Source organism: Littorina saxatilis, linkage group LG15 (assembly GCF_037325665.1).
Source record: "Littorina saxatilis isolate snail1 linkage group LG15, US_GU_Lsax_2.0, whole genome shotgun sequence".
Taxonomy (NCBI): domain Eukaryota; kingdom Metazoa; phylum Mollusca; class Gastropoda; order Littorinimorpha; family Littorinidae; genus Littorina; species Littorina saxatilis.
In genome coordinates, this window is record NC_090259.1 from 4,271,628 (window position 1) to 4,298,176 (window position 26,549).

The 26,549-nt window shown below is 41.4% G+C and overlaps 1 protein-coding gene and 3 long non-coding RNA genes across 4 annotated transcripts in view; 1 reads left to right on the forward strand and 3 right to left on the reverse strand.

Moving 5' to 3' along the window:
- LOC138948276 (uncharacterized) overlaps positions 1 to 22,770 on the reverse strand; it is a 289,660-nt gene extending 266,890 nt beyond the window's left edge. Inside the window, exon 1 of the long non-coding RNA XR_011449960.1 lies at positions 22,218 to 22,770. This is a non-coding gene — a long non-coding RNA (uncharacterized lncRNA). The remainder of the gene's footprint in view (positions 1 to 22,217) is intronic.
- Positions 595 to 11,091, reverse strand: LOC138948246 (uncharacterized). The gene is made up of 3 exons (XM_070319763.1): positions 11,040 to 11,091; positions 10,091 to 10,351; positions 595 to 2,984 (listed from the first exon to the last, which is right to left on the reverse strand). Exons 1-3 carry the CDS (start codon positions 11,089 to 11,091, stop codon positions 1,771 to 1,773), a joined length of 1,527 nt encoding a protein of 508 aa, XP_070175864.1. The 3' UTR covers positions 595 to 1,770.
- On the reverse strand, positions 13,124 to 15,715 carry LOC138948267 (uncharacterized). Its single transcript, XR_011449950.1, has 3 exons — positions 15,596 to 15,715; positions 14,882 to 14,974; positions 13,124 to 14,217 (listed from the first exon to the last, which is right to left on the reverse strand). It is a non-coding gene; the product is annotated as an uncharacterized lncRNA (long non-coding RNA).
- Positions 21,971 to 26,332, forward strand: LOC138948272 (uncharacterized). The gene is made up of 3 exons (XR_011449956.1): positions 21,971 to 22,121; positions 24,640 to 24,798; positions 26,111 to 26,332. It is a non-coding gene; the product is annotated as an uncharacterized lncRNA (long non-coding RNA).
- Positions 26,333 to 26,549: the final 217 nt, after the last annotated feature.

Consider the following 26,549-nt stretch of genomic DNA (forward strand, 5'->3'; position numbering starts at 1 on the left):
ACAGCCGTTCACTGTCACCTTTGCAAAAACAACACAAAATGTATGGAGCACCATTTTCACCAAAACTAAGTATGTCCTCCACAAATCACTTTTTATTCATAACACACTCTACATAAATGTACTTCTCTTGCAGACAAACTTGTTATTTTCCCTGCTCGAGGTGCACACAAATGACTGATCTCTCACACAGCGCCTATCTTTACACCTGTTTGAGATCCCGAGCGAAACTGCTGAATTTGTCCATCAAATCTAACACAAATTGCTGATTTCTGTCTCTATCACCTTGTCCATGTACAACCCTCTCCTGATCACCAACCTCAATCTGCCTCACTGACCTAGGTAAATTGTGCGGATTGCTGTGTCGGCCTGCTGTGGCCCTACTTGAACGTCTCACTTCCTGCGCTGGCAATTGGGGTGCTGCCGCAGCGGCCATTTCTTGAGGATTAACTGGCTGAGGTAACATGCCTACCCATGTATCAAACTCGCAAGTTATTTTGCCTAGGTCATGGCCGAACTTTAGGCCTACGGAGAAATATCGCTGGATATTTTCTCCCTAGATTAACAGAGACAAAGAAGGGAAGTCATGCTGTATAATCATTTATCCTTCTCATACAAAAGTTGTCAAAGTCTTAAGACTTTCATAAAATCGGACAGCACTCATAGGCCTGAAAACTACTTTCAGAACCTAACCAACAAATGATCTGCATCTTTAAATCCATAAAATATCGGGCATGACCCACGGGTACCCTGGTTGTTCAATCCACCTGCCAAAAACAAAAAATAAGTCCTAAAATACCAGAAAAATCGGGAAGGGGCACGGGGCCTGAGAAGCAAAGGGGCGTTAGCGCTCTAAAATGCATACAACATGAGCAATTGAAAGGTGAACAAATGCAAAGAAAATTTACGACTGACAAAAATAGCACCCGGTACAAAACCGTCGTTATAAAGCCGATTACATTATGCAACAAAAAATTGCAACTAAAGCCGGGCCAACAGTGCACATTTGTTTTAAGGTAATGACGTCGACATCCGGCTTTTCCATGTGTAGCAGACGACGCATTGAACCGGGAAAGCTTCCCGAAGGAAATATTACAACAATGATGTCCGTCATCACGAACTTTTCTTAACGATTTCGGCCACAGGTTATTTATTTGTGTCCATGCTAGTCACATTTTGCTAATTACGGATTTCTCCGTGATATTTCACTGTTGTATTAAATTTTCTCTACTGTCTGTAGAGCAGCGCGTTGGTTAAACGGGTCTACGTGCAGTAGTCCATTTTCGCAAGCCTGATTTCAGGGCTGAACTTACTTTTTCGTACAGAAAACTCGAGATGAACTTTACACGTAAAGCTGACATTGTCAGTGTTGTCTCTTTGGCCAATTTTGAGCAGCCTCAGTGCCAGGTCATTTCAGCAGAAATTCTACACGCTACACGTAATAGATTGCGTTGAGCACGTGGCCCTGTGTAAGTGGCGTCAATGTTATGTACAAGAACGCTGTACCACTGCAGCACGGAAATATTTAGCAATGTTGTGTTCTTAAACAACTCTACAAACACATTCGTGTCTGCTAGAGATTTGAAACTTTAATGCAAAATGCAAAATCGTAGAACCTTAGACGCTGGATCTTATTTGAAGCCATGTTTTTAGCAGCAAATGTCAGCCAGTCAATGTGCCTGTTTGTTCCACAATCAGGTAGAGCTTCCCATCAGCATGTTTAATTAATTTGTGGTGCCAAAAAAGATCGGCATAAGCAAACTACTCTGTCCTTTAGTTCTGTTCCGTTAAGACTGCATGCGCATTTTCGTTGTAACTTTTCACCCAATCCTCATACTTGATTCTCATCAGGGAGGCGCTGTTGGTTCCTGACTTTTGAAACTCGCACCTGTACAGCTCCGGGCCTTCCTTGTCATAGAAACACAGACCGTGGTAGTATGCGATCTTAATTTCAAGGACACAAAAGTCAGGATGCTGTGCATCTTCCACCGGATGGAACACAAACTGGAGAAGTTGTCTTGGTACTGTTTGCCCAACCCATTTTAATTCTTCGTTTGCTTTTCTCTCAATAGCATCTTTCAAACTGCAATGCTTTTGCTCTGACAACGCAACAGCCACAGTCTTGAATTTACCTGTCTGTAATTCTTTAGTTTTTGCTACTTTGGAAACGAAGTACGCCTGGTTTGCTTGTTGTTGTGTTCCACCTCCTGTTCTTTGCGGTGTTTCCCATATTCTCCAACTGTCCTGCTTGCCTAACGGTGTTAGCTCAACACAGTCTGGCTCGGAAACAACCCATTCAGGTATTATTTCTTTGTCCTCACCAACGCCGAAAATAATCGAACAACTCTGTCTTATTTTGGTGAAAGACGAAATGTATTCCTTCAAATGGTTCCAGCAGTAGTTTACCAGATCTGACATAGACGAGGTGGGCACAAATTTTGCTTGCGTTCTCAGATTTTCTTGGAAAGGTTCCTCCCATGTCTCCCTCCTTATGAAGACTTCCTCGCCTTCTTTGAAGATGAACTCACACTCGCTGTCAGAATCGTCACTGCTTTCATCATCTTCGCAAAAACGGTCAATCAGAAATTCCATTTGCGTGTATGATGGCAGTTCAATTCCTTTATTAATCGAGACCTTTGTCTTAAAGTCAAGCGTACTCAGGGGCCTGTCCTTTGCTGCTGGCTTGATTCGATACACGAGGTGGTTGCGGTCAAAGTACGATCTCTCATATTTGTCTTGGTACAGGCATCCATCCGGTATCAGCTTGTTTAACTTGTCATCCACCTTGTGATCAAACTTTTCGAGTGCATGTAGATTACGAGCATGTATAACGATAGTTCCCCCTTTGTCATTGAGAAAACCGTTAACGTACTTGTAAAACTCCTGCACTTTTTTCTGGCTACCCTTGGTTATCAAGTCGTCCAGTCTGCTTGCAAGCGTGATGGTTTCTGTACGCTGCGAGTGAATGTCACGGCAGCTGCTACACGCTGAAAGTGAAGGTGAAACATGTGGGTACACTTCATTTACAAATATGGTTCCTCACAAAGACAAACAGACAAAAACAACCAACAAACAAAACCTTTCGAGCACAATGGTCACAGCTGCTCTTGCACAGGGCTTTTTGTGACATAAGCAAACTGATTTGGGTATTGACAGCTTTCAAAATGCTCACAGTTCCTATGGGGGCTTTCAATGACATCACACGCAAAGAATACTGAAACTGCATTGCAGTAATGACAATTCAGTAATTTTTAATAAAGCGCTTCGTCACTGTATCATACGTTGATTTTAATTAACGATGGACACGCGTTCCCCTTTGCTTTGTCTACTTCTTTTTCCATGATAAGAGTGAAACTCTTCGTGGTTGACATTTTTGGACTCGATTTCCTATTACCAAAAGGGTCTTTCTGCCAGACGTATGCGTACAAGGAAGCACTGAAAACCTAATTCATGACGATGGAGAATTCTCCGACTTGAAGAGAAAGGCTGGTTTCAGCATTCATCTTCATTAAATCAGTTATCACAGTTGAGGAGAATTTCGAGTAACTATTGCAGACGCATCTGAATTCTTATAGAGCGAGTCAATTAAACTTCTTAATATATCAAATTGGCCAGACAAAGTTTTCTGGAGTGGACAACACCACATCATATCCGACTCTGATGAAAATACATCGAATAAACCGGCTGAACCCATTTAACCCACTGTCCCTAAAACAATGTTCCTTTTTAGGGACGCTTTCACTTCTGACTTTAACATTAAGGTGAAAGTTTAGATTTATTTGCTTAAAGAAACTAGATAGGTCCTGAACACAAAATCAAAATTTACTATTCGTATTTCAAAAATACTGCCAGGTATGTTCATACGACACAAAATCCAATAGTTTAAAACATCATTTGCCTGCCAAACGGTTGTGTGACGTGTCTAGTGTGTTGGCGAAGTGTCTTGTGCTTGTCACTTCTCGCTTTCAGCCCTCACCGCTGGCTAGCACCGTCTGTCCTTTTTAGGACAATGCGAAAAGAGAGCAGAATGCGTCAGTCTCTCCTGCCAGTACAATAACCTCTCCACAACAAGCCCTATGTAGTGCCTCCATCGCGGCGACAGGCGTAAACTGGGTACCGCAAGGCCCCAGGCTAGACTACAAGGACTCGGAGGAGGTTGGCCCCTAGACGTGCGGCATGCGGGCCCACCGGTGTGTGGAAACGCCCAGGTGCCCACGAACCAACCTCCAGCTATGGGTCAAATAGCCGGGCAGGATAGGCTCGTCAACCCTGGCAGGCAGCTATCCTAAGAGAAGACCACTCTGAATTCAAAACGAGGGTAGAGGAGGCTCATCATCCATGGAAGGAAACTCGTCTAGGAGAAGGAAAACTCCGAAATGAAACCCACGCAGTCCCTCGAAGACGGAATGGCACTGGCCTTTTTTAGGCGGGGAGCAGACCGGGTGCCTACGCTATCCTCGACAAATGGTTGTGTCATCAACGAATCAAAACATCATTTGTGAAAAAAATAAAAGTTGGGCATAAATGGGTTAAATTCACAAAGCTAAGGTTCAACTGAATTTGTAGTTGTATGCATTTCATACACTGAAAACCTGTATGTATTTCGAACATGATCATCCAACTCTTGCCATCTACAATCGAACATTCTTTGTTTAAGATACTACCCAAAAAAGTATTAAAGGGGTATCTAAATTACAGCACAGTGAATGTCCCTTGAACTTTGTAAGGTCCAATTTTTCAGAAAACTTCCCAAACGGGATCCTTAGATAGTAGGCCTTGACAATGACAACGACAATGAGAATTCTTGATTTTTCGACGGTTACAAGAATAAGCATAGATATACTTTTTTTCATCTGGCCCACGTCCGAAAGAGGGACTAATCTACTACTACAACTACTACTCATTACATAAATACATAATTGTTTTAAGAAGACAAAAAAGAAAAGAAAAGAAGAAAAAGACATGTGTGTGTTCATAAAGCACATTATATTGAACCATTAAAACATAGCCGGACACCGATTGAACCTCACAATCGACTTTGCAAATATTGTGCCTGTGAAATATTCAGAGTGTGTAATGATGACATGCCAAGAAGTAGCCGGGTAATATGTTTATGTAGATTTAGAAACTGATCTTTCGTTGGGTTATAAAAACGTCATGTAATTTCGCTATTTCAGCCATATCTGAAAGACACGTTCCAATAATTTAAATAGAAACACATCATTCCAACAAAAGCAAACACAAAATTTAAACCACTTAAACAGTATGTCTTGTGATTGTAATTGATAGGTAAGACACCACATCCAATTACCTAACCCTTGTTAATATGATTCTTGGCATGTCAATTTATTCCCCCCGCGGGTTAGGGGAAAGAATTTACCCGATGCTCCCCAGCATGTCGTAAGAGGCGACTAACGGATTCTGTTTCTCCTTTTACCCTTGTTAAGTGTTTCTTGTATAGAATATAGTCAATTTTTGTAAAGATTTTAGTCAAGCAGTATGTAAGAAATGTTAAATCCTTTGTACTGGAAACTTGCATTCTCCCAGTAAGGTAACATATTGTACTACGTTGCAAGCCCCTGGAGCAAATTTTTGATTAGTGCTTTTGTGAACAAGAAACAATTGACAAGTGGCTCTATCCCATCTCCCCCCTTTCCCCGTCGCGATATAACCTTCATGGTTGAAAACGACGTTAAACACCAAATAAAGAAAGAAAGAATGTCAATTTATTCAAAAGTCTCCATAACAAAGTCTGCCCGGTAGATTTCTCTACTTTTTTCCACACTTATTTCAACTCACTCTGTAAATATCACAGGCAAAATATAAGCACAAAATAAGCGAAATCGATTTGGAGTCAATCGGTGTCCTACGTGAATAAACTATGCACAATGTATTTTTATTCAGAACACTGTATGGTCACTTACGAACAGGGTCAGAGAAAGACCCAGTCACACATTCTTGTACTGCAGCCACACATAACTCGTATTCCTCTGAACAACCTTTGGGAAAAGGGATGTTAAATGTTGTGCCTTTTATCATTGGAGTGGTTTGCCAGTTCTCCTTGGAGCCTTTCCATTTACGACACTGAATCTGATAACCCGTGACAGGAGTCTGTGGGGCCGTTTTAAAAGAAGGGATTGACTCAATGCAGTGAATGCTATGGGGGAGGGAGTTCCATTGTTAATGGGCAGAATAGAAGGATCTGTGACGGAAGGTTTTCGTTCTAACAAGGGAAATGCAAAAAAAGTCGGGAATCAGCGGAGGAGCGAAGCTGTCTGGAGGGAGTACACACAGTCAAAAGATAGCAGAGATAGACAGGAGTAATCTGACAGAAAAACTATCACAAAGTGTACATAGGTTGTAGTCAATGCGAGCATAATTAGGTACCCAGTGGAGAGAGCGGAGGAGTGGCTTGCGTGCTTTTAGAACCAGTTCAACTGCTGCATTTGTCTGGAGTTTTGTTTATTATATACACTGGGCATTCAGACAGAAGAGAATTGCAGTAGTCCAGTTAAAAACAAAAGCACATATAAGAGGTTTTGTTGCATTGACTGTCGGGCAATTTCGATTGGAACTGATGCGTCGAATTTGCAGGAATGCAGATTTACATACATACAGTACCCCCTGGTTAACGTCACTACCGTTTAAGGTCACACCTCTGATAACATCAATCAGGGTGTTGATCCCGACCTAAAGCCTTCTTTGTATGACTAAGAAAACCTCGCTTAGCGTGACCTCGGATACGGGAACACCTCTTTTTAGGTGACCCCCGTTCTGGTCTCTAAATGCAGAAGACCACCGTTTAAGATCAAGCGAAACTGAAACGGGAAAAAATCTCCCAATTTTGCGGCCTTGGCAAGTTTTTTCTCCATATGACGTCAAAAGAGAAGTGACGCACAAATCAGATTATTTGGCCCGATTATTTTACCCCAAAGAGAAGGATGAGGAAATCTTTCGCAAATAAAACTTGGAAAATAGTTCCCGCCAAAAAAGTCGTTGAACCAATCAAATTGCCAGTTCGTCATGTCACGTCTGCTTGTTTTCCTGCCGGTTTCCGTGTGCTGCTGAGTAGTGCCAATTTTAGGCCAAAATAAAAGACATTGTTGAAGATTTGAGATATTTGGAAGCTCTCTCTCTCTCTCTCTCTCTCTCTCTCTCTCTTTGGGGCGGGAACGTAGCTTAGTTGGTAGTGCGCTGGCTTTGTAGCCAGTTGGTCGCTATCAGCGTGGATTCGATCCCCACGTTCGGCGAGAGATTTATTTCTCGGAGTCAACTTTGTGCAGACTCTCTTCGGTGTCCGAACACCCCCGTGTGCACACATGCGCACGAAAAAGATCCCACGTTCACAGCGAAAGTCTCAGGGCTTGGAAAACACGAAGACACGCATGCATCATTTCTCGTCTCCGATTATCATGATCGTATTTCGATACTTTGACGAGACAAACCCAATGCTGGTGTGTCGAAGAAGACAGCCACAGCGGGCTTGTTCGAATCAAAGTATCACACCATATCTTCAACGTATTACCAATACCTGTCCCAATATAGACCAGTTGGTCTAAGAGGACGTTAAACCCTAATAGTCAGTCAGTCCCTCTCTTTCGTTCCCACTCTCTCTCTTCTCTCGTGGTCTCTGTTTCTGTCTGTCTGTCTGTCTGTCACTCTCTGTCTCCGACCCCTCTCCTCTCTCTCTTTCTCTCTATCTTTGCCCCTCTGGCCATCTCTCTCTCTTCTATCATGTCTCTTTCTCTCTCTCTCTCTCTCTCTCTCTCTCTCTCTCTCTCTCTCTCTCTCTCTCTCTCTCTCTCTTTCTCTCTGCATCCCAAAAAATCCAGCAGTATGGTAGTGACATCTAGACAGAAACATCAGAGAGCGCCCCTTCTCCTCAACTTAAAACTGCACTCAGATCCTATAGAACAGGTTTCATCACACAGAGTACTAGGAATTGAAGTTGACCAGGAGCTTAGGTGGAACATACACGTTAAGAATATCTGTAAAAAGCTGTCAAGCAATCTCCATCTCCTATCTAAACTAAAACCCTTTGTAGACAAGGAGGGACTGAAAATGTTTTACGTGGCACACTGTCTATCATATATTAATTATGCCTCCACTGTATGGTGCGGTGCCAGTGAAAATATAATGAAAAAACTAAACTCCTTGCACAGAAGAGGTGCTAAGCTTATTGTAACCAATCCTTATCTGTCCACGTCAGAAAAGTTGAAGGTAGCCAATATTCTTCCACTTCAACAGCAGTTTGATTACAACATCTTAATTCTAATGTACAAGGCGCTCAATGAGCTGGCCCCACCATACCTAAATGCATTCTTGACTAAAGCTTCCGAGCGCTATGTGTCAAACAAATCTATATATATATTACCAAGGACTCGCATAGATCTATACAAAACTAGCTTTGCTTTCGTGGGACCTTCACTGTGGAACTCTCTTCCTTCGAATGTACAAACGTGCCGTTCATTGAACGCATTCAAAACCTCCCTCAGGAAACACATACTGAGGTCTTCATAAGTTACGCTGCCGGTATTGTAGCTAGCTTTGTTAATTATAATTATTTTATTACTCTGAAATATTGACTGCTGCAAGCCTACATAATGCTAAATCTACCTGTCTTGGTAGGCTCATTGTGTGCTTGTTGAATGGCACTTAGTTGTGTGTATATTATTATTAGTATTATATGTGTTCCTCCTTGTGCGTCTGCGTGTGAGTGCGCAAGTGTGATTGCGTAATTAATGTTCCATTCTGTAATTGCTTTATTGATGTTCCATTCATGTATTTTCTACTACTTTTCTCATTTATTATTACTGTATGTTTGATGTTTCTATGATTCTAGTCGGGCGCACGCGTGAATATGTGTTTGTGTGAATGTAAAGGGCACATTGTAAGATTAAGCCTATGGCCTAAAATGTCTACCCTTTATGTGAATAAAATGTTCTAAGTCTAAGTCTAAGTCTCTCTCTCTTCCTTTCAATTCCCCCTCCCTACTCTCTCTCTCTCTCTCTCTCTCGATCTCCCTCTTTTTAACTCTATGTCTCTCTCTCCGTCTCCTCTCTTTATCTCTGTCTGTCATGATCAGTTTGTCTGTGTCTCTCTTTCTATGTCTGTCTGTCTTACCTCACATCCTCTCTCTCTCTCTCTCTCTCTCTCTCTCTCTCTCTCTCTCTCTCTCTCTCTCTCTCTCTCCCCCTCTCTCTCTCTCTCTCTCTAATGCAGCTGATGGTCTCTGTGTCAGTGTCAGTATGTATGTCAGTGTGTGTCTCTCTCTGGATCTGCCCATTATTACGTCATTGACTTTCAATTGGCGGGAAGTCTTTATGGGGCCCCAAACTAAACTCTGATCTCCTCGGATAAGATCCATTTTTTTCTACTAAAATTGATCTTATCCGAGGATCGGTTAACGTGTCCCTCGGATAAGATCACGATTTTTTTTGGTCCCAAGGGGGGTCACCTTATCCGAGGAGTACTGTATGCTGGTCCAGAGACATATCAGAGACAATGAAACCCAGATTGCATGCATAAGAGGAAGAGGGAACGTCACAGTCGCCAAATCTTAATGCAGTAGGAACAGGTGGAGCATAAGAAGTACGAATGGATTTTCTGAATGAAGAGTCTATTTTTGTCGTCATTAATTTTCATTTGTTCTAGGTCTTGACTCCGTCGCGATATAACCTTCGTGGTTGAAAACGACGTTAAACACCAAATAAAGAAAGGTCTTGACTTCAGAGATACAGTTTCCCATATTTTGGGTTGCAAAAGTACTTCACTTGGTCTGGGGAAAAGGAGTCCTGAAGCTGGGTATCATCAGCAAATGACTGACTGCATGGAATAAGCAACAGAGTGGAGGTAATCATCTGTGACTGTCTGAGACCTTCCAGTCAAGTACGATTCAAACCAGGCCAGTGCGGAGCCAGAGATACCACAGTGCACGTTTAGACTGCTCAACAGCAGTGCGTGGTCAATGGTATCAAAGGCTGCAGACAGATCCAGCAAGATCAAAAGAGACACTCTACCCTGATCGAGAACAAGCAGGGTGTCGATCGTTATCTTGACTAAGGCTGTTGCAGAACACTGTATAATTACTTACGACGAACAGGGTCAGAGAACGGTCCAGTCACATCTCCTTGCACTGCAGCCACACGGAACTCGTATGCCATTGAACTGTCTTGGAGACCAGTGATGGTACATCTGCATGCCTTTCCTTGAAGGGTTTGCCAGTTCTGGTTGGAGTAGTTCCATCTACGGTACTGAATCTCATAACCTGTGACAGCAGTCTCTGGAGCCGTCCATTTTAGAGCCACTGAACTGCTGCTGATAATGGTGATTTTAAGATCCCTGAGTTTACCAGCTGAAATAGTGCAACAGTTTTGGAGAATGTTAGGGAGAAATTAATATTTGTAGAGAACACACACATGCACACACACACACACACACACACACACACACACACACACACACACACATGAACGCACGCGTGAACGATCTTAACACAGATCATATGCAGGTAAAGTCTCTTTCATTCAGGTCTAAATCTATTTTTACTTTCTCTTTGAAATAATCAAGGCATGTGATTTGAGTGCACATTTTGGAATTTTTAGCGGCGCTCTTATTCTAAATTTCTCTCTCTCTCTCTCTCTCTCTCTCTCTCTCTCTCTCTCTCTCTCTCTCTCTGTATATATATATATCTTCCATATATATAAAGATTAAGATCAAAAGTGAGAATGCCGAAGAATTACGTCATGAGCAAGGGAGGTCATCCTTTACTCTGTATGTCTTTGCTGCCAACATACCAACGTGGTATTTTTAAAGCAGCAAGCACACTTGAATACAAGGGAAGAGGAGAGGGGGGGGGGGGGGGGGGGGGCGGGGTGTGTGTATAAACAGATCGAGAAAGAACTCTTTACAGACACTGAGACAGCCTACTGGGAAAATCAAACCCTTTCGGAGCCGATTGCAATACTGATCAGGATAATAACCCAGGCAAAGTCCTCAGTTAAGAGGACTCGCCAGCGTTCATTTAACCTTCACCGGATCACACTTTGCAGGGTTCGACACTAGCGGGGGCGGGGGGCGGAACCCTGATAGCATGCTAACGTTAATTTAACGTTAATTTAACGTTTGCATGGTTAGATTTTGGTTTACGGTTGCATTAAACGTTAAATTAACGTTAAATTAACGTTAGCAGAAAAACGGTTCTAAAGCAAACATTAAATTAACGTTAAATTAACGTTAGCAAGCAAACCGTTTTCATGGCAAACCTTTTTTAAACGTTAATTTAACGTTTGCCTGAAAACCAATATAAAACGGTTTACATTGAAACGTTAAAATAACGTTAAATAAACGTTTACACATAACCGTTCAATATCAAACCATTTTTAAACGTTAATTTAACGTTTGCCTGAAAACCAATATAAAACGGTTTGCATTGAAACGTTAAAATAACGTTAAATAAACGTTTACACATAACCGTTCAATATCAACCCATTTTTAAACGTTAATTTAACGTTTGCCTGAAAACCAATATAAAACGGTTTGCATTGAAACGTTAAAATAACGTTAAATTAACTTTGGCACATAACCGTTCAAAATCAAACCAATTTCAAACGTTAATTTAACGTTTGCCCGAAAACACATAAAAACCGGTTTGCACTGAAACGTTAAAAAAACGTTAAATAAACGTTGACACATAACCGTTCAAAATCAAAGCAAAAGCAAAAGCAACACAAAAAAAAAAAAAAAAAATGTTGTTATTGTTGTGGTGGTAACATTGACATTAACAATAACAAGCAACAACAAAAATTTGAAAAAAAAAATGTAAAAAAAATAAAAATGGAAAAAAAATAAAATTGACATATTATATCAAAAACAAACGTTTAAAAAAAAAATGCATTTGTAAAAAAAAATAATAAAAAAAAATTACCATAATGTAACGTTAAAGGCACAGTAAGCCTCCCGTAAACCATCACAGAGCTCCCCGAGCGTCTAAATACAGTACAAGCATACTTCCATTTGAACGCTCACCGAACGGGAACATCCTGGCTGCTTTCTGTCGAGCGTGAGACATTTTCCAAGAATTTATTTTCGTGGACTTGGTCCTCTACAACAATGGCGCCTCGTTTTGGTGCTAGACCTAACTTTTAAAATCTAAATAATAAATTGACAGCTTGTTACACAAACATTCTTTAATCATAAAAGAATTCGTTTTTCATCAAGACAAGATCAGAACAATTCGAAGTTGTGAAAGTTTAAAAAAAGAAAAGCCCGGAAGCAGGGTCACGCAAGGGTCGTGGCAGACGACGGTTTTATCAGTGCAAATCGCCGTTCCTCTCAACAGTCAAAAGCCATCGCTAGAGTTCTTGTGAACCACAGCCGTTGTTTCGTGCATAAAAAACGTGCTTTTGTAGATAAGCTCACGTCGAGTCGCATTCAAATGACTAACTATGACGACTGCATTGTGAAAAGGGAAAACTGGATCACACGGGTTCACGATGGTTCAGGGGTAAGATAAACCACGCAAAAATAAATTCTTTGAAAATTGCTCGCTCTTTACGGAGGGCACCTAGGATGTTCTCAATCGGTGAGTGTTTAAATGAAAGGGTGTTTGTACTGTGTGTAAAAGCCTGACCGTATCTGTGATGGTTTACGGGAGGCTTACTCTGCCTTTAAATTAACGTTAGTTTTATGTTTTATGGCTAACGTTTATTTCATGTTTTATGGCTAACCTTAAATTAACGTTAGATTTAGGTTAGTTTGCTCATCAAGATAAACGTTAAATTAACGTTAACATTTAACGTTAATTCAACCAAAATAAAACCATAATATAACGTTAAATTAACGTTAATTTAACGTTTACCGCTAATATCAATTTGACCAAAATAAAAGTATAATACAATGGCTGTTTGAACGTATTTTTCACGTTGAGTGCAAACATTAAAAAGAACCCCAAAAAAACATAATCAAACAAATCATAAAGAAAATAATTTTATTTAATTTTTTATTTTGCTTTTTAAATTTTTTTCTTATTTGAAGATGCATTTCCCATAGTCTTTTCTGTCTGCTGTTGTTGTAGTGTTATATATGTAGCTAAAACCATGTTAAAAAAAAACAAGCAAACACCAACATGTAAAGTCAAATCAAAGTTTGAAAAAGGTTTTTGGTGAGAACGGTTAACTTTGCAGCTAACGCTATATGATCTTGTTGTATTACTTAATCCGGAGAGCATGCAGGCTGTTGATTTTTTTGATTTTTTATCTCTGTCTCATTGCAAGGATGGTACTGGCCAAGTCTCATATTTTGAGCCAAAGAGTGTACATGCTAACATAAAACAAAACAAGAAAAATAAATAAAACCATTAGAAACATGTTTTGACAATATGTTGTAAACATTTATTCATCATTCCTTGATATTTCCACAATATAAAAAATAAAAAATAAAACCATGATAAAAATGTCAAAAGTTGAATCAGTTCTAAAGTTTCTAGAAGTGAGTTTGGATAGATATACCACACTTTTAGGTTCTGTACCTAGAAATTTACCAATTCTATTCCATCTTTTGGGTTTAAAAAGTTCTTTGCAGATATATATTATACATCCAAAATGATGCCACAAGAGACAAGGAAATATGAGGTTATTTGCAACACCACCAGCAGAGGAAGAAGTCGCTCACTTTGCAGCAGCAGATAAAAAGAATTGTTGAATTTGAAGCAGGAGCAGACACAGAAGTTGTTGAATGTGTAGTATCTGCAGCAGACAAAGAAGTTGTTGAATTTACAGCAGACGATATATTTGTTAAATCTGCAGCAGCACACAAAGAAGTCATTCACTTTGCAGCAGCTCCAGACAACAAGAATTGTTGAATTTTAAGCAGGAGCAGACACAGAAGTTGTTAAGTTTGCAGCAGGAGCAGCAGTAGACAAAAAAGTTGTTGAATTTGCAGCAGACGATATACTTGTTAAATCTGCAGCAGCAAACAAAGAAGTCATTCACTTTGCAGCAGCACCAGTCAACAAGAATTGTTGAATTTTAAGCAGGAGCAGACACAGAAGTTGTTAAGTTTGCAGCAGCAACAGACAAAGAAGTTGTTGAATTTGCAGCAGACGATATATTTGTTAAATCTGCAGCAGTAGCCATGGAAAAAGTTGTTGATACAACCAGTGCAGACGATGACATGTCTGCAATAGGCGACTTTGAAGATCTGCTCCACATGCTATGACACCTGCAAAGACAAAGAATGCAACAATCTTAAAACATAAAGAATTCAGTGTTATTTGAGAACTTCAGTGTAAACATTATAATTATGTCTTCTTTGTTGGTGTTCTTTGCTGAACATAGAACTGAAGGTAAATTATAAGGTTTAAATTGTCTTTGCATTATGCCAATATTGTTGAATTTACTTCTGTGAATTTGCTAACTTTGATAGCATCATTCTGTGTTTGAATGAAATGCTCTATGTCAATGCTGCCTGGCACGGACAACAGCCCTACCCACCCGTCCACCCCCACCCCACCTACACACACACAGAACACCTTCCCAAAAATGTTCCCCAGACTAAGACAATGGAATGTCAGTTGGACCTTGACTAAAAATATGTATAGGTAAAGATGTCCCAGCTACAACAAATTGTTCTGTCAGAAGACCTCCTACATGTCGAAATGATGTGATGGCCGACCAGCCAAGAATTACATACATGTATCAATGACCCTATGCTGAGGCCTGACAATAACACTGCCTTCTCTCAAATATGATTTTCTGTTATATAATAATATGACTGCTGGAACATTCATCTTAGCGTTAAACAAGGATTTTACCTGCAAACACACACACACACACACACACACACACACACTGACACAGTGACACACACAGTGACACACACTTACTTGGCCTCAACAGCCAGAATGTCGGGGTTGTACCTTGTAGTTTACATCCCTGTGAATGCTTTCTGTTCCATCCTCATGGTAATTCCTCCCACCCTGCAATGAAAGCATTGATGTGTGAATTGCATTAATTACAATAGTCTAAACACACTCAAATCTTTACTTGTTAATGAAGACAGAGAGATAGAGAGTGGGAATGGGGGGGGGGGGGGGGGGGGGGGGGGGGTGGGAGGGAGAGAGCAGTTGTCAATCAAACCTTGTTTTAAGTGTCTTTGAATAGATCATTTTCGAAAATTACTCCCCATGCCTCTCCTGAGATCTCTTATTTACTGTACAGTAATGCATTTGACCTGAAGCTGTAAGATTGAACAGTAAGTGCCCTGGGTGCACATGTGTGGAAAGTATCAGATTGAGAGAGAGAGAGAGAAATTTTCAGATTGAGAGAGAAAGAGAGAGAGAGAGAGAGAGAGAGAGAGAGAGAGAGAGAGAGAGAGAGAGAGAGAGAGAGAGAGAGAGAGAGAGAGAGAGAGAGAGAGTAACAGAGTCTAGAGACAGAAAGACACAGAGAGAGACTGAAACAGAGAAAGAAAGAGACAGAAGGCAGGAAAGAAAGAGAGAGAAATCCACCTTTCCAATCGTTGATATTTGTGACTCGTATGAAAAATAAGTCAACAATCACAATGCCAACGGATCGTGAACTATGAATCACAACATTACCTGAATTTCTTCAGTGCTGAAAGTTCCATTTGCCATTCGCCTCAGCGTCACAAGATCTGTAGTGTGTATTCCTGATATGCTGAAGTGTAGCATGTTATCTTATACATGTATCAGCAGTCACAGTTGCTAGCGTGTTCCACAGTGAAAAGTTTGAGACTGAGAGTAATGTCCCTTGGCGATCAAGGGAGGTCACTCAGAATTTTCGTTTCTAGTTATCGAAGGACGTAACGGCAAGTTGTGCTGATGAGGAAGATTGTGAACTGGCACTGGCAGAACTTTGCAAGAGCACTATGATACACCAACAGAAACGAACCAGACTGGACAGTCCAATACTAAGACCGAAGGCGCAAGACATAACTGGACTGGTTTCAAGATTTTTACAAACTTTGAGTGAGTATTGCCTATCCGTCATCCTATGGAACTTGGAGTTGGAAGATAGATAAATTTGCTAATTATTGACTATTGAGACTAGATCAGATGTATTTTTTATCTCTTGGAATACATGACTGAGTGATGAGACTAAAAAGTTTGCTTTGTTTCTTAGGTGTGTGTGTGTGTGTGTGTCACTGTGTGTGTGTCACCGTGTGTGTGTTTAGGTGTTTGCTGTTTTTCATTATTGTTGTTGTTGCCTGAAATGGTGATTTTAACTAAGAATCCTTTTATGATTCTGTTGTGCATAATAAATAGCTTTTATTCTTTCAGATTTATATCACAAAAAACTGTCTGCATTTGGTGGGGAGGTGCCTTAACTGGTCAAAAGAAAAGTGAGCTGATTGATGGCATGGCCGTTCATCGCATTTGGATGGGAAAAGGCAACAATTTCCATTCTTCAACAAGCTGAAGGTTTGCATTGGAAAACAGTAAGTGGGTTTTTTAAATGAGTTTTCAATGTAACTGACAGAACAATTTGTTGTGTAATTATTATATAATCAGTTGTGTAATGCTTGCAAAACACACACACACACACATGTACACACGCATCCCCCATCCCACCCCACCCCTTTCCACATGTATACATTACATACACACACAAACTCCAATTTGAACTGTACCTGTTTCAGTGGTGGACCTTTCTGGTTGTGTCGATATTGCTATCATGTGATCGTCACATGATACATATTAATAGACTGTGAACTACGTCACTATTATGTGTGTGAATGTACGCGCGAGACATGCGCAGTGTTGTACGATGTTACCGCCAAGATGGCCTAGAAGCCAAACAATAAAGTGAAGCCATTATCTCTTCAACTGTTACTGCAGTGTCCGTTTCTGTACATGGAACCCGGAGCGAATGCGTCCATAAACATTCAACTAACACAGACACAAAACGATACATGGTGTCAGAATCATCATGGCAGAAGACGGAGTAGCAGCGCAGCCGAGGTCGGTAACCGTCAAAGTTCCGTTACCTCAGAGACTTGAGCTTTCAGCACAAGGTTTGGAGGCGACTTGGCGCAAGTTCAAGCGGTCGTGGGAGACATACGAACTAGCATCGCGTCTTGATTCTCAGGATGAGAAGTATCGAGCCGCAGTATTCAAGACTTGTCTCAGTGATGGTGCAAGGGACGTGTTCGAAGGTTTGCCTTTCGAGGCTGCAGACGACAAGGACAAAATTACGAAGATAATTCCCTTGTTCGAAGCCTACTGTGTGGGGGAGACATCAGAAGTCTACGAGACTTACAAGTTTCACCAGCGAAAGCAAGAGAAGGGGGAAACGATCGACACGTACATCGGAGCACTCCGACAACTAGCTAGCTCCTGTAACTTCAAGACATTCGAAGAAAGGATGCTACGCGATCAAGTCGTTATTGGACTGTCAGATGACACGGTTCGGGAAAAACTCTTGCAAGAGTCAGGTCTAACTTTGAAAAAGTGCATTGAGATCTGCAGAGTGAGTGAGGCAGCAGCCCAGCAGGCCAAGAGTATGGTGGTGATGAAGCCCTACATCGTGTCGGTGTGCATGTGAGAAAAAAGACAAACAGTCAGAAGGACAAGGGTGCTACCCCGAAGTCGAAGCATGATCGTCATGATGGTAGAGGTATGGGCGAAAGAGACAGTGGTGTGAAAGCGTGTGTGTATTGTGGCAAATCGCACAAGAAAGGCAAGGAACACTGTTTCGCATATGGTAAGACTTGCAATCGTTGCAAAAAGAAAAACCATTTTGCTCGTCAGTGCAAACAAAGCTCAGATAGGCAAGTGCATGAAATGTCTGATGAAGAGAGTGATGATGATGATGGTCATTTTGTTCTGACGATGAGTGAAAATGATGATGAACATGTTTTGTCTGTTGATGATGTTGATAAATCTGTGCATGCAAAAATGCTTGTTGGACATGACAGAGTGACGACATCGTTGCAACTTGACAGTGGAGCCACTATCAACAGTTTGTCCGTAGAGACGTACAAGACTGTGACGGGAGACGTAGCGTTGACAAAGCTGACCAAAAGCAACAAACGCTTGTTGATGTATGACAAAAGACCAGTAACTCCTCTAGGTGAGCGTATTCTGCCTGTGGTCAATCCAAAGAACGGCAAAAGCTACAAAGTGCGCTTTGTGGTAGTGAACGCCAAAGTGAAGGATATCTTGGGCTGTAGAGCAAGCCAACACATGCAGTTGATCACGGTCAATGTCGAGAACATTTCAGCCATAGGCACAGGGGATAAGCATGTTCTCACAGGGTTTGATGACGTATTCAAAGGGGAGGTTGGGGCTCTGGACGGAAAGCTAACGTTTGAAACAGACCCATCGGTTCCTCCAGTGAAGCTTCCATGTCGTCAGTGGCCCATAGCTGTCAAAGAGAAGGTCAAAGCAGAAATTGATCGTCTGCTTGAGTTAGGGGTCCTCGTTCCGGTGAACACACCAACTGATTGGATTAGCAGCGTAGTTGTGACGTTGAAGCCCAATGGTCAGGCTAGGTTGTGCATAGATCCAAAACCCTTGAACAAGGCATTGAAAAGAAATGATTACCCCATGAAGAGCATTGATGACGCGTTAGAGTCGATGGTAGGCGCAAAGATTTTCTCGCATTTCGACATGCGCAATGGCTTCTGGCACGTTGTCCTGGACGACGAAAGCAGTCTCTTGACAACGTTTGAAACCCCTTTCGGAAAATTTCGCTGGACTAGAATGCCGTTCGGTGCGTCGGTATGTCCAGAGGAATTTCAGCGCCGTGTCGATGATGCGCTGAACGGACTGCCGGGCGTGTTCGCAGTCCATGATGATGTCATTGTGTGGGGGTCGGGAGACACAGAGAAAGAAGCAGCAAAAGACCATGACCAGAACGTTCGGTTGTTCTTGCAGAGATGTCGCGAGAAGAACATCAAACTGAACAAAGAGAAGGTCGAGTACAGGAAAACTGAGGTCTCGTATCTGGGTCACGTGATCTCAAAGGACGGGTTGAAGTGTGACATGAAGAAAGTAGATGCAATCAAGTCGTTTCCGCAGCCAGAAGACAAAGCGGCGGTTCAGAGACTTCTGGGGATGGTAGGGTATCTCCAGAAGTTTGCACCACGTCTGTCGGAGGTCGCAGCGCCTCTGCGTGAGCTGGTGAAAAAAGACGTGCATTTCCGCTGGGATGAGAACCTGCACGGGAAAGCGTTTGATGAGATCAAGCGCATGTTGACTGAACCACCGGTTTTGCGATTTTTTGACCCTGGTGCGAAAACTACTCTTCAGTGTGATGCGTCTGAGTTCGGTCTGGGGGCGTGTTTGTTGTCAGATGGACAACCGGTACAGTTCGCGTCGCGAGCGCTGACCCAAACTGAACGCAACTATGCGCAAATAGAGAAGGAAATGCTTGCGATTCTCTTCGGGCTGGAACGTTTCGAGCGCTATGTGTATGGTAGACATGTTGAGGTGGAGTCTGATCACAAGCCGTTGATTCCCATTCACAACAAAACCTTGTTGACAGCGCCAAAACGTCTGCAACGCATGTTGCTGAGAACGCAAAAGTTTGACTACACTGTGGTGTACAAGAAAGGTACAGAGATGTATCTCGCTGACACGCTCAGCAGAGCTGTGGTCAGGTCACACAAAGCAGGGAAAATGAAGAGCGAACAGATTTTCCAGACAGAAATAGAGCAGGAAATCGAGAGCATTGACATGGCCGCGCATGTGTCCGTGTCTGAAGGGCGACTCGAAGAGTTGAAAGAGGCAACAAAACGTGATAAAGATTTGTGTCGGCTGATGCAAATAACACAAGAAGGTTGGCCTGAGTCGAGACAAAGCTTACCGCTAGGTCTTCAACCTTACTTTCCATTCAGAGAGGAAGTATCGACTCAGAACGGTCTTTGTTTCAAGGCAGAAAGGATCATTGTACCAACAGAAATGAGGGAGAAAGTCCTACACTTGCTCCATCAGGCTCATACTGGGATTCAGGGTTGCATGAGAAGGGCAAGAGAACTGGTCTATTGGCCAGGAATGAACGCAGACATAGAAAAGTTGGTGAGCAAATGTGCAACTTGTCAGACACACCAAAGCAACCAACAGAAAGAGCCCATGATTTCCCACCCAATACCTGAAAGGCCCTGGGAAACGCTAGGGTGTGATCTCTTTGACTTTCAAGAGAAGTCGTACCTGGTAGTGGTAGACTACTACTCTGATTTCTTTGAAGTCGATCGCCTTGAGAACAAAACAGCAGAAGAAGTCATCTACAAGACAAAAGCCCATTTAGCCAGACATGGAATCCCTGATAAGATCATCTCTGATAACGGTCCGCCGTATAGCTCAGACAAATACAGAGATTTCGCTGAGGCTTGGGGATTCGAACACATAACCAGTTCGCCATATTATCCGCAATCCAACGGAAAGGCAGAAAATGCGGTCAAACAAGCAAAAACTCTGATCATGAAAGCTGTAGAAAGCAAAACAGATCCGTACTTGGCTCTACTAGAGTTAAGGAACATACCATCGGAGGTGATGAAAACCTCTCCAGTGCAAAGACTGTTCAGCAGAAGAACCAAAACCAGAATTCCTACAGCCAAAACTCTGCTAAAACCGCAGACGTGCACAAACGTGACTGGCAATCTGATCAAAAGAAAAGAAAAACAGGCAAAGTGCTATAACAAAGGTACAGCAGAACTAGAAACCCTACAGCCAGGTCAAACCGTGAGGGTGAAGTTAGGCAAAACTTGGACAAAAGCAAAAGTAGAGCAACAGGTAGATGTCAGGTCTTACAAACTGCACACAGAAAATGGTAAAGCATACAGACGCAACAGGCGTCAAATCAGAACAACTGGAGAAACACTGACCAACACTGGTCCAAGGGAGACAATCACTCGAAAAACAGACCTTGATAGGCAGAGACAGCTAAATGACCAAGCAGTGAAAAACTACAGAGCAGTAGCTGATAGTCAGACTCAGGTGACCAAAGTCAGTACTCCTGTGAGTGCGACAAACACACCTGAAACTAAAACACCTGTGAAGATTCAGCCAAATGAAAAGAAAACTGAACGCATCAAAGTCAAGTTCATGAAGTCACAAACCGCAGGTAAAACAGACACAGGTCAAAGTCAAACCACTTCTCGTGGACGTCAGGTTAAACCACCAGCTTACCTGAATGACTATGTCAAAACCTAAAGACTGAAGACTGTAGGAGACAGTTCAGTAGTTGTTGTTTGTGTGTTTTGTTTGAAGAGAAAAGATAGACAGTGAAGAAAGTAAACATTTGGTGGTATTGTTTATGTCCCGCGTTGTGAGTGAATGTGATAAATTTAATTCAAGGCGTTGAATTATTGTCCAGTAAAGTTTCATTGTCCAGAGAGAGAATGTGTTGTTATTATTGGAGTTGTGAAATGATGCTCTAGTCAAGATGTCCAGTCAGTGTGAATGTGTGAAATTAATCTAGGCGTAAAAATAATCTCAGCCTATTGGACTATGGTGAGAATGAGAATTTTATGTGCAGAGAATTCATTTTCCCGTGAAGTTTGGACAGTAAAAGTCTTTGGACTTGTTTATGTAAAGAAAAGGGGATGTGTCGATATTGCTATCATGTGATCGTCACATGATACATATTAATAGACTGTGAACTACGTCACTATTATGTGTGTGAATGTACGCGCGAGACATGCGCAGTGTTGTACGATGTTACCGCCAAGATGGCCTAGAAGCCAAACAATAAAGTGAAGCCATTATCTCTTCAACTGTTACTGCAGTGTCCGTTTCTGTACATGGAACCCGGAGCGAATGCGTCCATAAACATTCAACTAACACAGACACAAAACGATACACTGGTGACCTGTAATTACTCAACTGTCTGTTGGAACATATTAGGGAAAATAATCTATCAATGTGCTTTTGTAAATTTGTTGGTTAAATCAGAATTAACTTTCAATTCTGTTTCCAGTCCTTTGTGCAAATTCGTATTAATTGGACATTATTTCTTTCAGATGAAAAAAATCCTGTCTACAATCGGAGAGAGAGAGAGGTGGCAATGGGAGGGGGCCACAGTCTGAAGGATGGCTGTACCAAAGCATGCAGTTGGAAGGGGACAACCCATCAAGGTTTACAATTATCAGCTTTGAAAACAGTGAGTCAACTCCTGCAATGCAACCGAGGGGTGGATTAAATCTAGTTGATTATTTTTAGACAAGTGAGAAATTAGAACGAACTACTTTGATTAAACCCAACAAGAAGAGCAAACGCTCGATCGAGTCACTTTCGCAGTTCTGAATATTATATGAGGCATCAGATGGACAGGAAGAAATTGCTATTCACAACACAATGAGTCACGTTCACATAAAATTTGAGCCCAGTCACTTTTATAGTTTCCGAGAAAAGCCCAACGTTAAGTTGTGTGTTGCCGAACAGAAAAGGCTAGTTATCTCCCTTGTTTTTCTGATAACGTTCGTAAAAGGCTACAGATGTAAATACTTTGATGTAAAGAATAATCCTACAAAGTTTCAATCACATCCGATGAACTTTGTCAAAGATATAAAATGTCTAATTTTTCCTTTGACGCTGACCTGTGACCTTGAAAAAGGTCAAAGGTCAACGAAACCATCGTTAAAGTGTAGAGGTCATTGGAGGTCACGACTAAACAAAATATGAGCCCGATCGCTTTGATAGTTTCCGAGAAAAGTCCAACGTTAAGGTGGTGTCTACGGACGGCCGGCCGGACAGACTAACACTGACCGATTACATAGTCACTTTTTCTCAAGTGACTCAAAAATCACACGTGGATTATTCGAAGTAAGAATAAAGAGGGCTAAAAAATAATCAACACTAGAATTTATTTTTAGAACATTTGAAACCCAGACGATTGGACCCTGTTGCGGAAGAATACGTACAATGTTGACTCAAAACTGTAACAACAATGGCTGACGTGTATGAAGTACACGCATATGTACCTCGCCAGGTTTCTTTCTGTGACAAGTCGACAGACAATGCCATTTGCTTTGTGTGTGTTTTTGTTGTTGCTTACTGTACATGACATACATTACGTGTAAAATCCAGTTCTTTAACAGGCAACAAACCTTGCAAATTTCCAGAAGCTGCAATCTGAAGCGACCTATCTCTGATTCTAGCAGACGATCTCTCCAATGTTTAACACAAAATCAGCAAACTCTCCTGTCACATAGAACGTCCATTATATAGTGCAATGTTGAAATGAAGTTACCGGTCTGAAACATTTAGTCGTTTCTTCTGAGACAATCCTTGTTCTCTTATCATCTACAGATTTACCGCAGTCTTCACCACGCGATCACAACAGTCAGACTTTCGAACATGTAAACAATCTACGTAGGCAAGCATGATACGTCATGACGTCATATGATTCCTAGCATATTGACGTAATGCTAAACATCCGGTTATCTCGAGTTTTCTCCGTAATACATGTCCGTGGGTTTTTCAATGTTCGGTTATTTCCGTGGCTTCATGCGGAAAGGGAACCGTCGTCTGCAATCAACGACATGGACCATTCTTGTACTTGTTGCTGACAAAAACATGATTTTAACACAGAATGTAATGTCAGAATAGCTATATAAACGCTATTGTGTTGTAATCGTAGCAATGGGGTCCGATATTTAAACGAGACAAGTATAATGCCGACGAGTCGGAGACTAAGAATAAAGTAAAAGAATAGGGACTATTTGAATGACGCGCATTTGACACTCTGAGTGATTAGGCTGAAATCCACACTCATATAAATTCATATATCAACCGTTTCTGTTTCAATGATGGACTGGTATGATGAACTTTTCTGTCTTTAAGTTTAATCAATCAATCAATCAATGACGCTTATATCGCGCATATTCCGTGGGTACAGTTCTAGGCGCTCTGCAGTGATGCCGTGTGAGATGAAATTTTATACGGCCAGTAGATTGCAGCCATTTCGGCGCATATTTACCTTTCACGGCCTATTATTCCAAGTCACACGGGAAAAGGTAGACAATTATTAACTGTGCCTAAGCAATTTTGCCAGGAAAGACCCTTTTGTCAATCGTGGGATCTTTAACGTGCACACCCAATGTAGTGTACACGGGGGGAGGGTTCGGACACCGAAGAGAGTCTGCACACAAAGTTGACTCTGAAATAAATTTCCGCCGAACCTGGGATCGAACTCACGCTGACAGCGGCCAACTGAATACAAATCCAGCGCGCTACCAACTGAGCTATATCCCCGCCCCATTTAGGAAAACATGTTGTCATTCTGTGCTTGTTTGTTTTTGTTTTTGTGATAAGGCCTAAAAAAAAAATAGGTGTGGTTACGGTAACCCGACCTACCCTATTTTTTTGGGCCGACCCTATAACTTTTTATTACATTTGTCAAAAAACAACCAAAAAAACCCAAATAAACGAGTGCAGAAAACGCAATGAAAGCGAAAGCGCCCGAGTCGCACACTTATTTCCCTGTCAACTAGGTTTAATTTGTACACATTAGAAAAAAAAGTTTAAAAAAAAAAGTGATTGCCTACCTTCCTACCCTATTTTATTTTGGCTATGTTACCGTAACCACACCTATTTTTTTTTTTTTGTGCCTAACTGAGAATCCTTGTTTTCATTCCTGTGCACATGACATGTATTTATATTGACTTTTATTCGCTCAGATAACAAACAAGTCTGCAATTGGTGGGAAGGTGTCTGGACTGGTGGGAAGAATGATGAGTTCATTGATGACAGATGATTGTACCAAAGTCATTCAATCAGAAGGGGGAAAAAACATCGAATTTTCCATTGTCTGTGCTGAAAGTTCACACTGTTGACCAGTAAGTGAATTGTTTAACTCAGTGTCGTCTTTTTTACATTTAGTCAAGTGTGTGTAGAGCGATTCAGACTAAACTACTGGACCGATCTTTATGAAATTTGACATGAGAGTTCCTGGGAATGATATCCCAATGCGTTTTTTTCATTTTTTTGATAAATGTCTTTGATGACGTCATATCCGGCTTTTCGTGAAAGTTGAGGCGGCACTGTCACGCCCTCATTTTTCAACCAAATTGGTTGAAATTTTTGTCAAGTAATGTTCGACGAAGCCCGGACTTCGGTATTGCATTTCAGCTTGGTAGTTTAAAAATTAATTGATGACTTAGGTCATTAAAAATCTGAAAATTGTAAAAAAAAAAATTTTTTTATAAAACGATCCAAATTTACGTTCATCTTATTCTCCAACATTTGCTGATTCCAAAAGCATATAAATATGTTATATTTGGATTAAAAACAAGCTCTGAAAATTAAATATATATAACAATTAATATGAAAATTAAATTTTCAAAATCAATTTAAAAACACTTTCATCTTATTCCTTGTCAGTTCCTGATTCCAAAAACATATAGATATATGTTTGGGTTAAAAACACGCTCAGAAAGTTAAAACGAAGAGAGGTAAAGAAAAGCGTGCTATCCTCCTCAGCGCAACTACTAAACCGCTCTTCTTGTCAATTTCACTGCCTTTGCCGTGAGCGGTGGACTGACGATGCCACGAGTATACGGTCTTGCTGCGTTGCGTTGCGTTCAGTTTCATTCTGTGAGTTCGACAGCTACTTGACTAAATGTATTTTCGCCTTACGCGACTTGTTTTTTCCTGTGGTGCTTAATTTCAATATCAGTTGTGTAATGCTTGCAACATACACACACACACACACACACACACACACACACACACACACACACACACACACACACACACACACACACACACACACACTCTCTCTCTCTTTCTCTCTTGTTACAAATTGGGCTGAGACTTTTGATTTTGCATATACTGTATGTGGACTTGCGCCTGTGTGTGTGTGTGTATGCGCGCCTGTGTGTCTGTGTGTGTGTGTGTATGTGTGTATACATGGGTGTGTTTCTTAGTACATGTATTGTATGTGTTTGTTACTGCTAATGTGTGTGTATGTGTGTTTGTAAGTGTATGTTTTTGTTAGTGTATGTGTCTGTTAGTGTGTGTGTGTATGTGTGTGTGTGTGTGTGTGTGTGTGTGTGTGTGTGTGTGTGTGTGTGTGTGTGTGTGTGTGTGTGTGATTTAGTTTGTAATCCCAGCCATTGACTAAGAACCATTTTTCCTTCTCTATCCCAGGTTGGTATCCTGCATAAGATTATGACCACTTCAAAGTCAGGGAGCTGGGCCTGGCCACATAGTTCAAACAGAAGTTGAACTCCCTCACCATTACCATCATCATATTCTGTGAGGTGGACTTCACCTACGACCAGAAGTTTGACCAGCGTCAAAGAGCGAGTGCAGGCAGCTGCTAGTGCTACAGGACATCATTGCGCGCCATCTCACTAACAAGATTCATCACCTTTGCTGACCCACAGCTTCTGAATGCTGTGTTTGCAAAGCAGCCCGGCATCAAGCCTCACATGGGTGCCATTATTCAGGACTAACACCAACAGTTCATAAACAAATATTCACTGTGCACACACATGTTTGGCAAAGTGATGCAGAAAACATGCAGTCTTGCTGCTTGTTAATTTTTATTCATCGATGATTGTTTTTCATCTAGCTACTCCACAAA

Coding starts and splice junctions, on each gene's coding strand:
- LOC138948246 (XM_070319763.1), bottom strand. CDS start 11,091: ATGCTATCAGGGTTCCGCCCCCCGCCCCCGCTAGTGTCGAACCCTGCA. Junction 10,352..11,039: donor AGTGTCGAACCCTGCAAAGT/GTGATCCGGTGA, acceptor GCACTATTTCAG/CTGGTAAACTCAGGGATCTT. Junction 2,985..10,090: donor GTTCTCTGACCCTGTTCGTC/GTAAGTAATTAT, acceptor CTTCACTTTCAG/CGTGTAGCAGCTGCCGTGAC.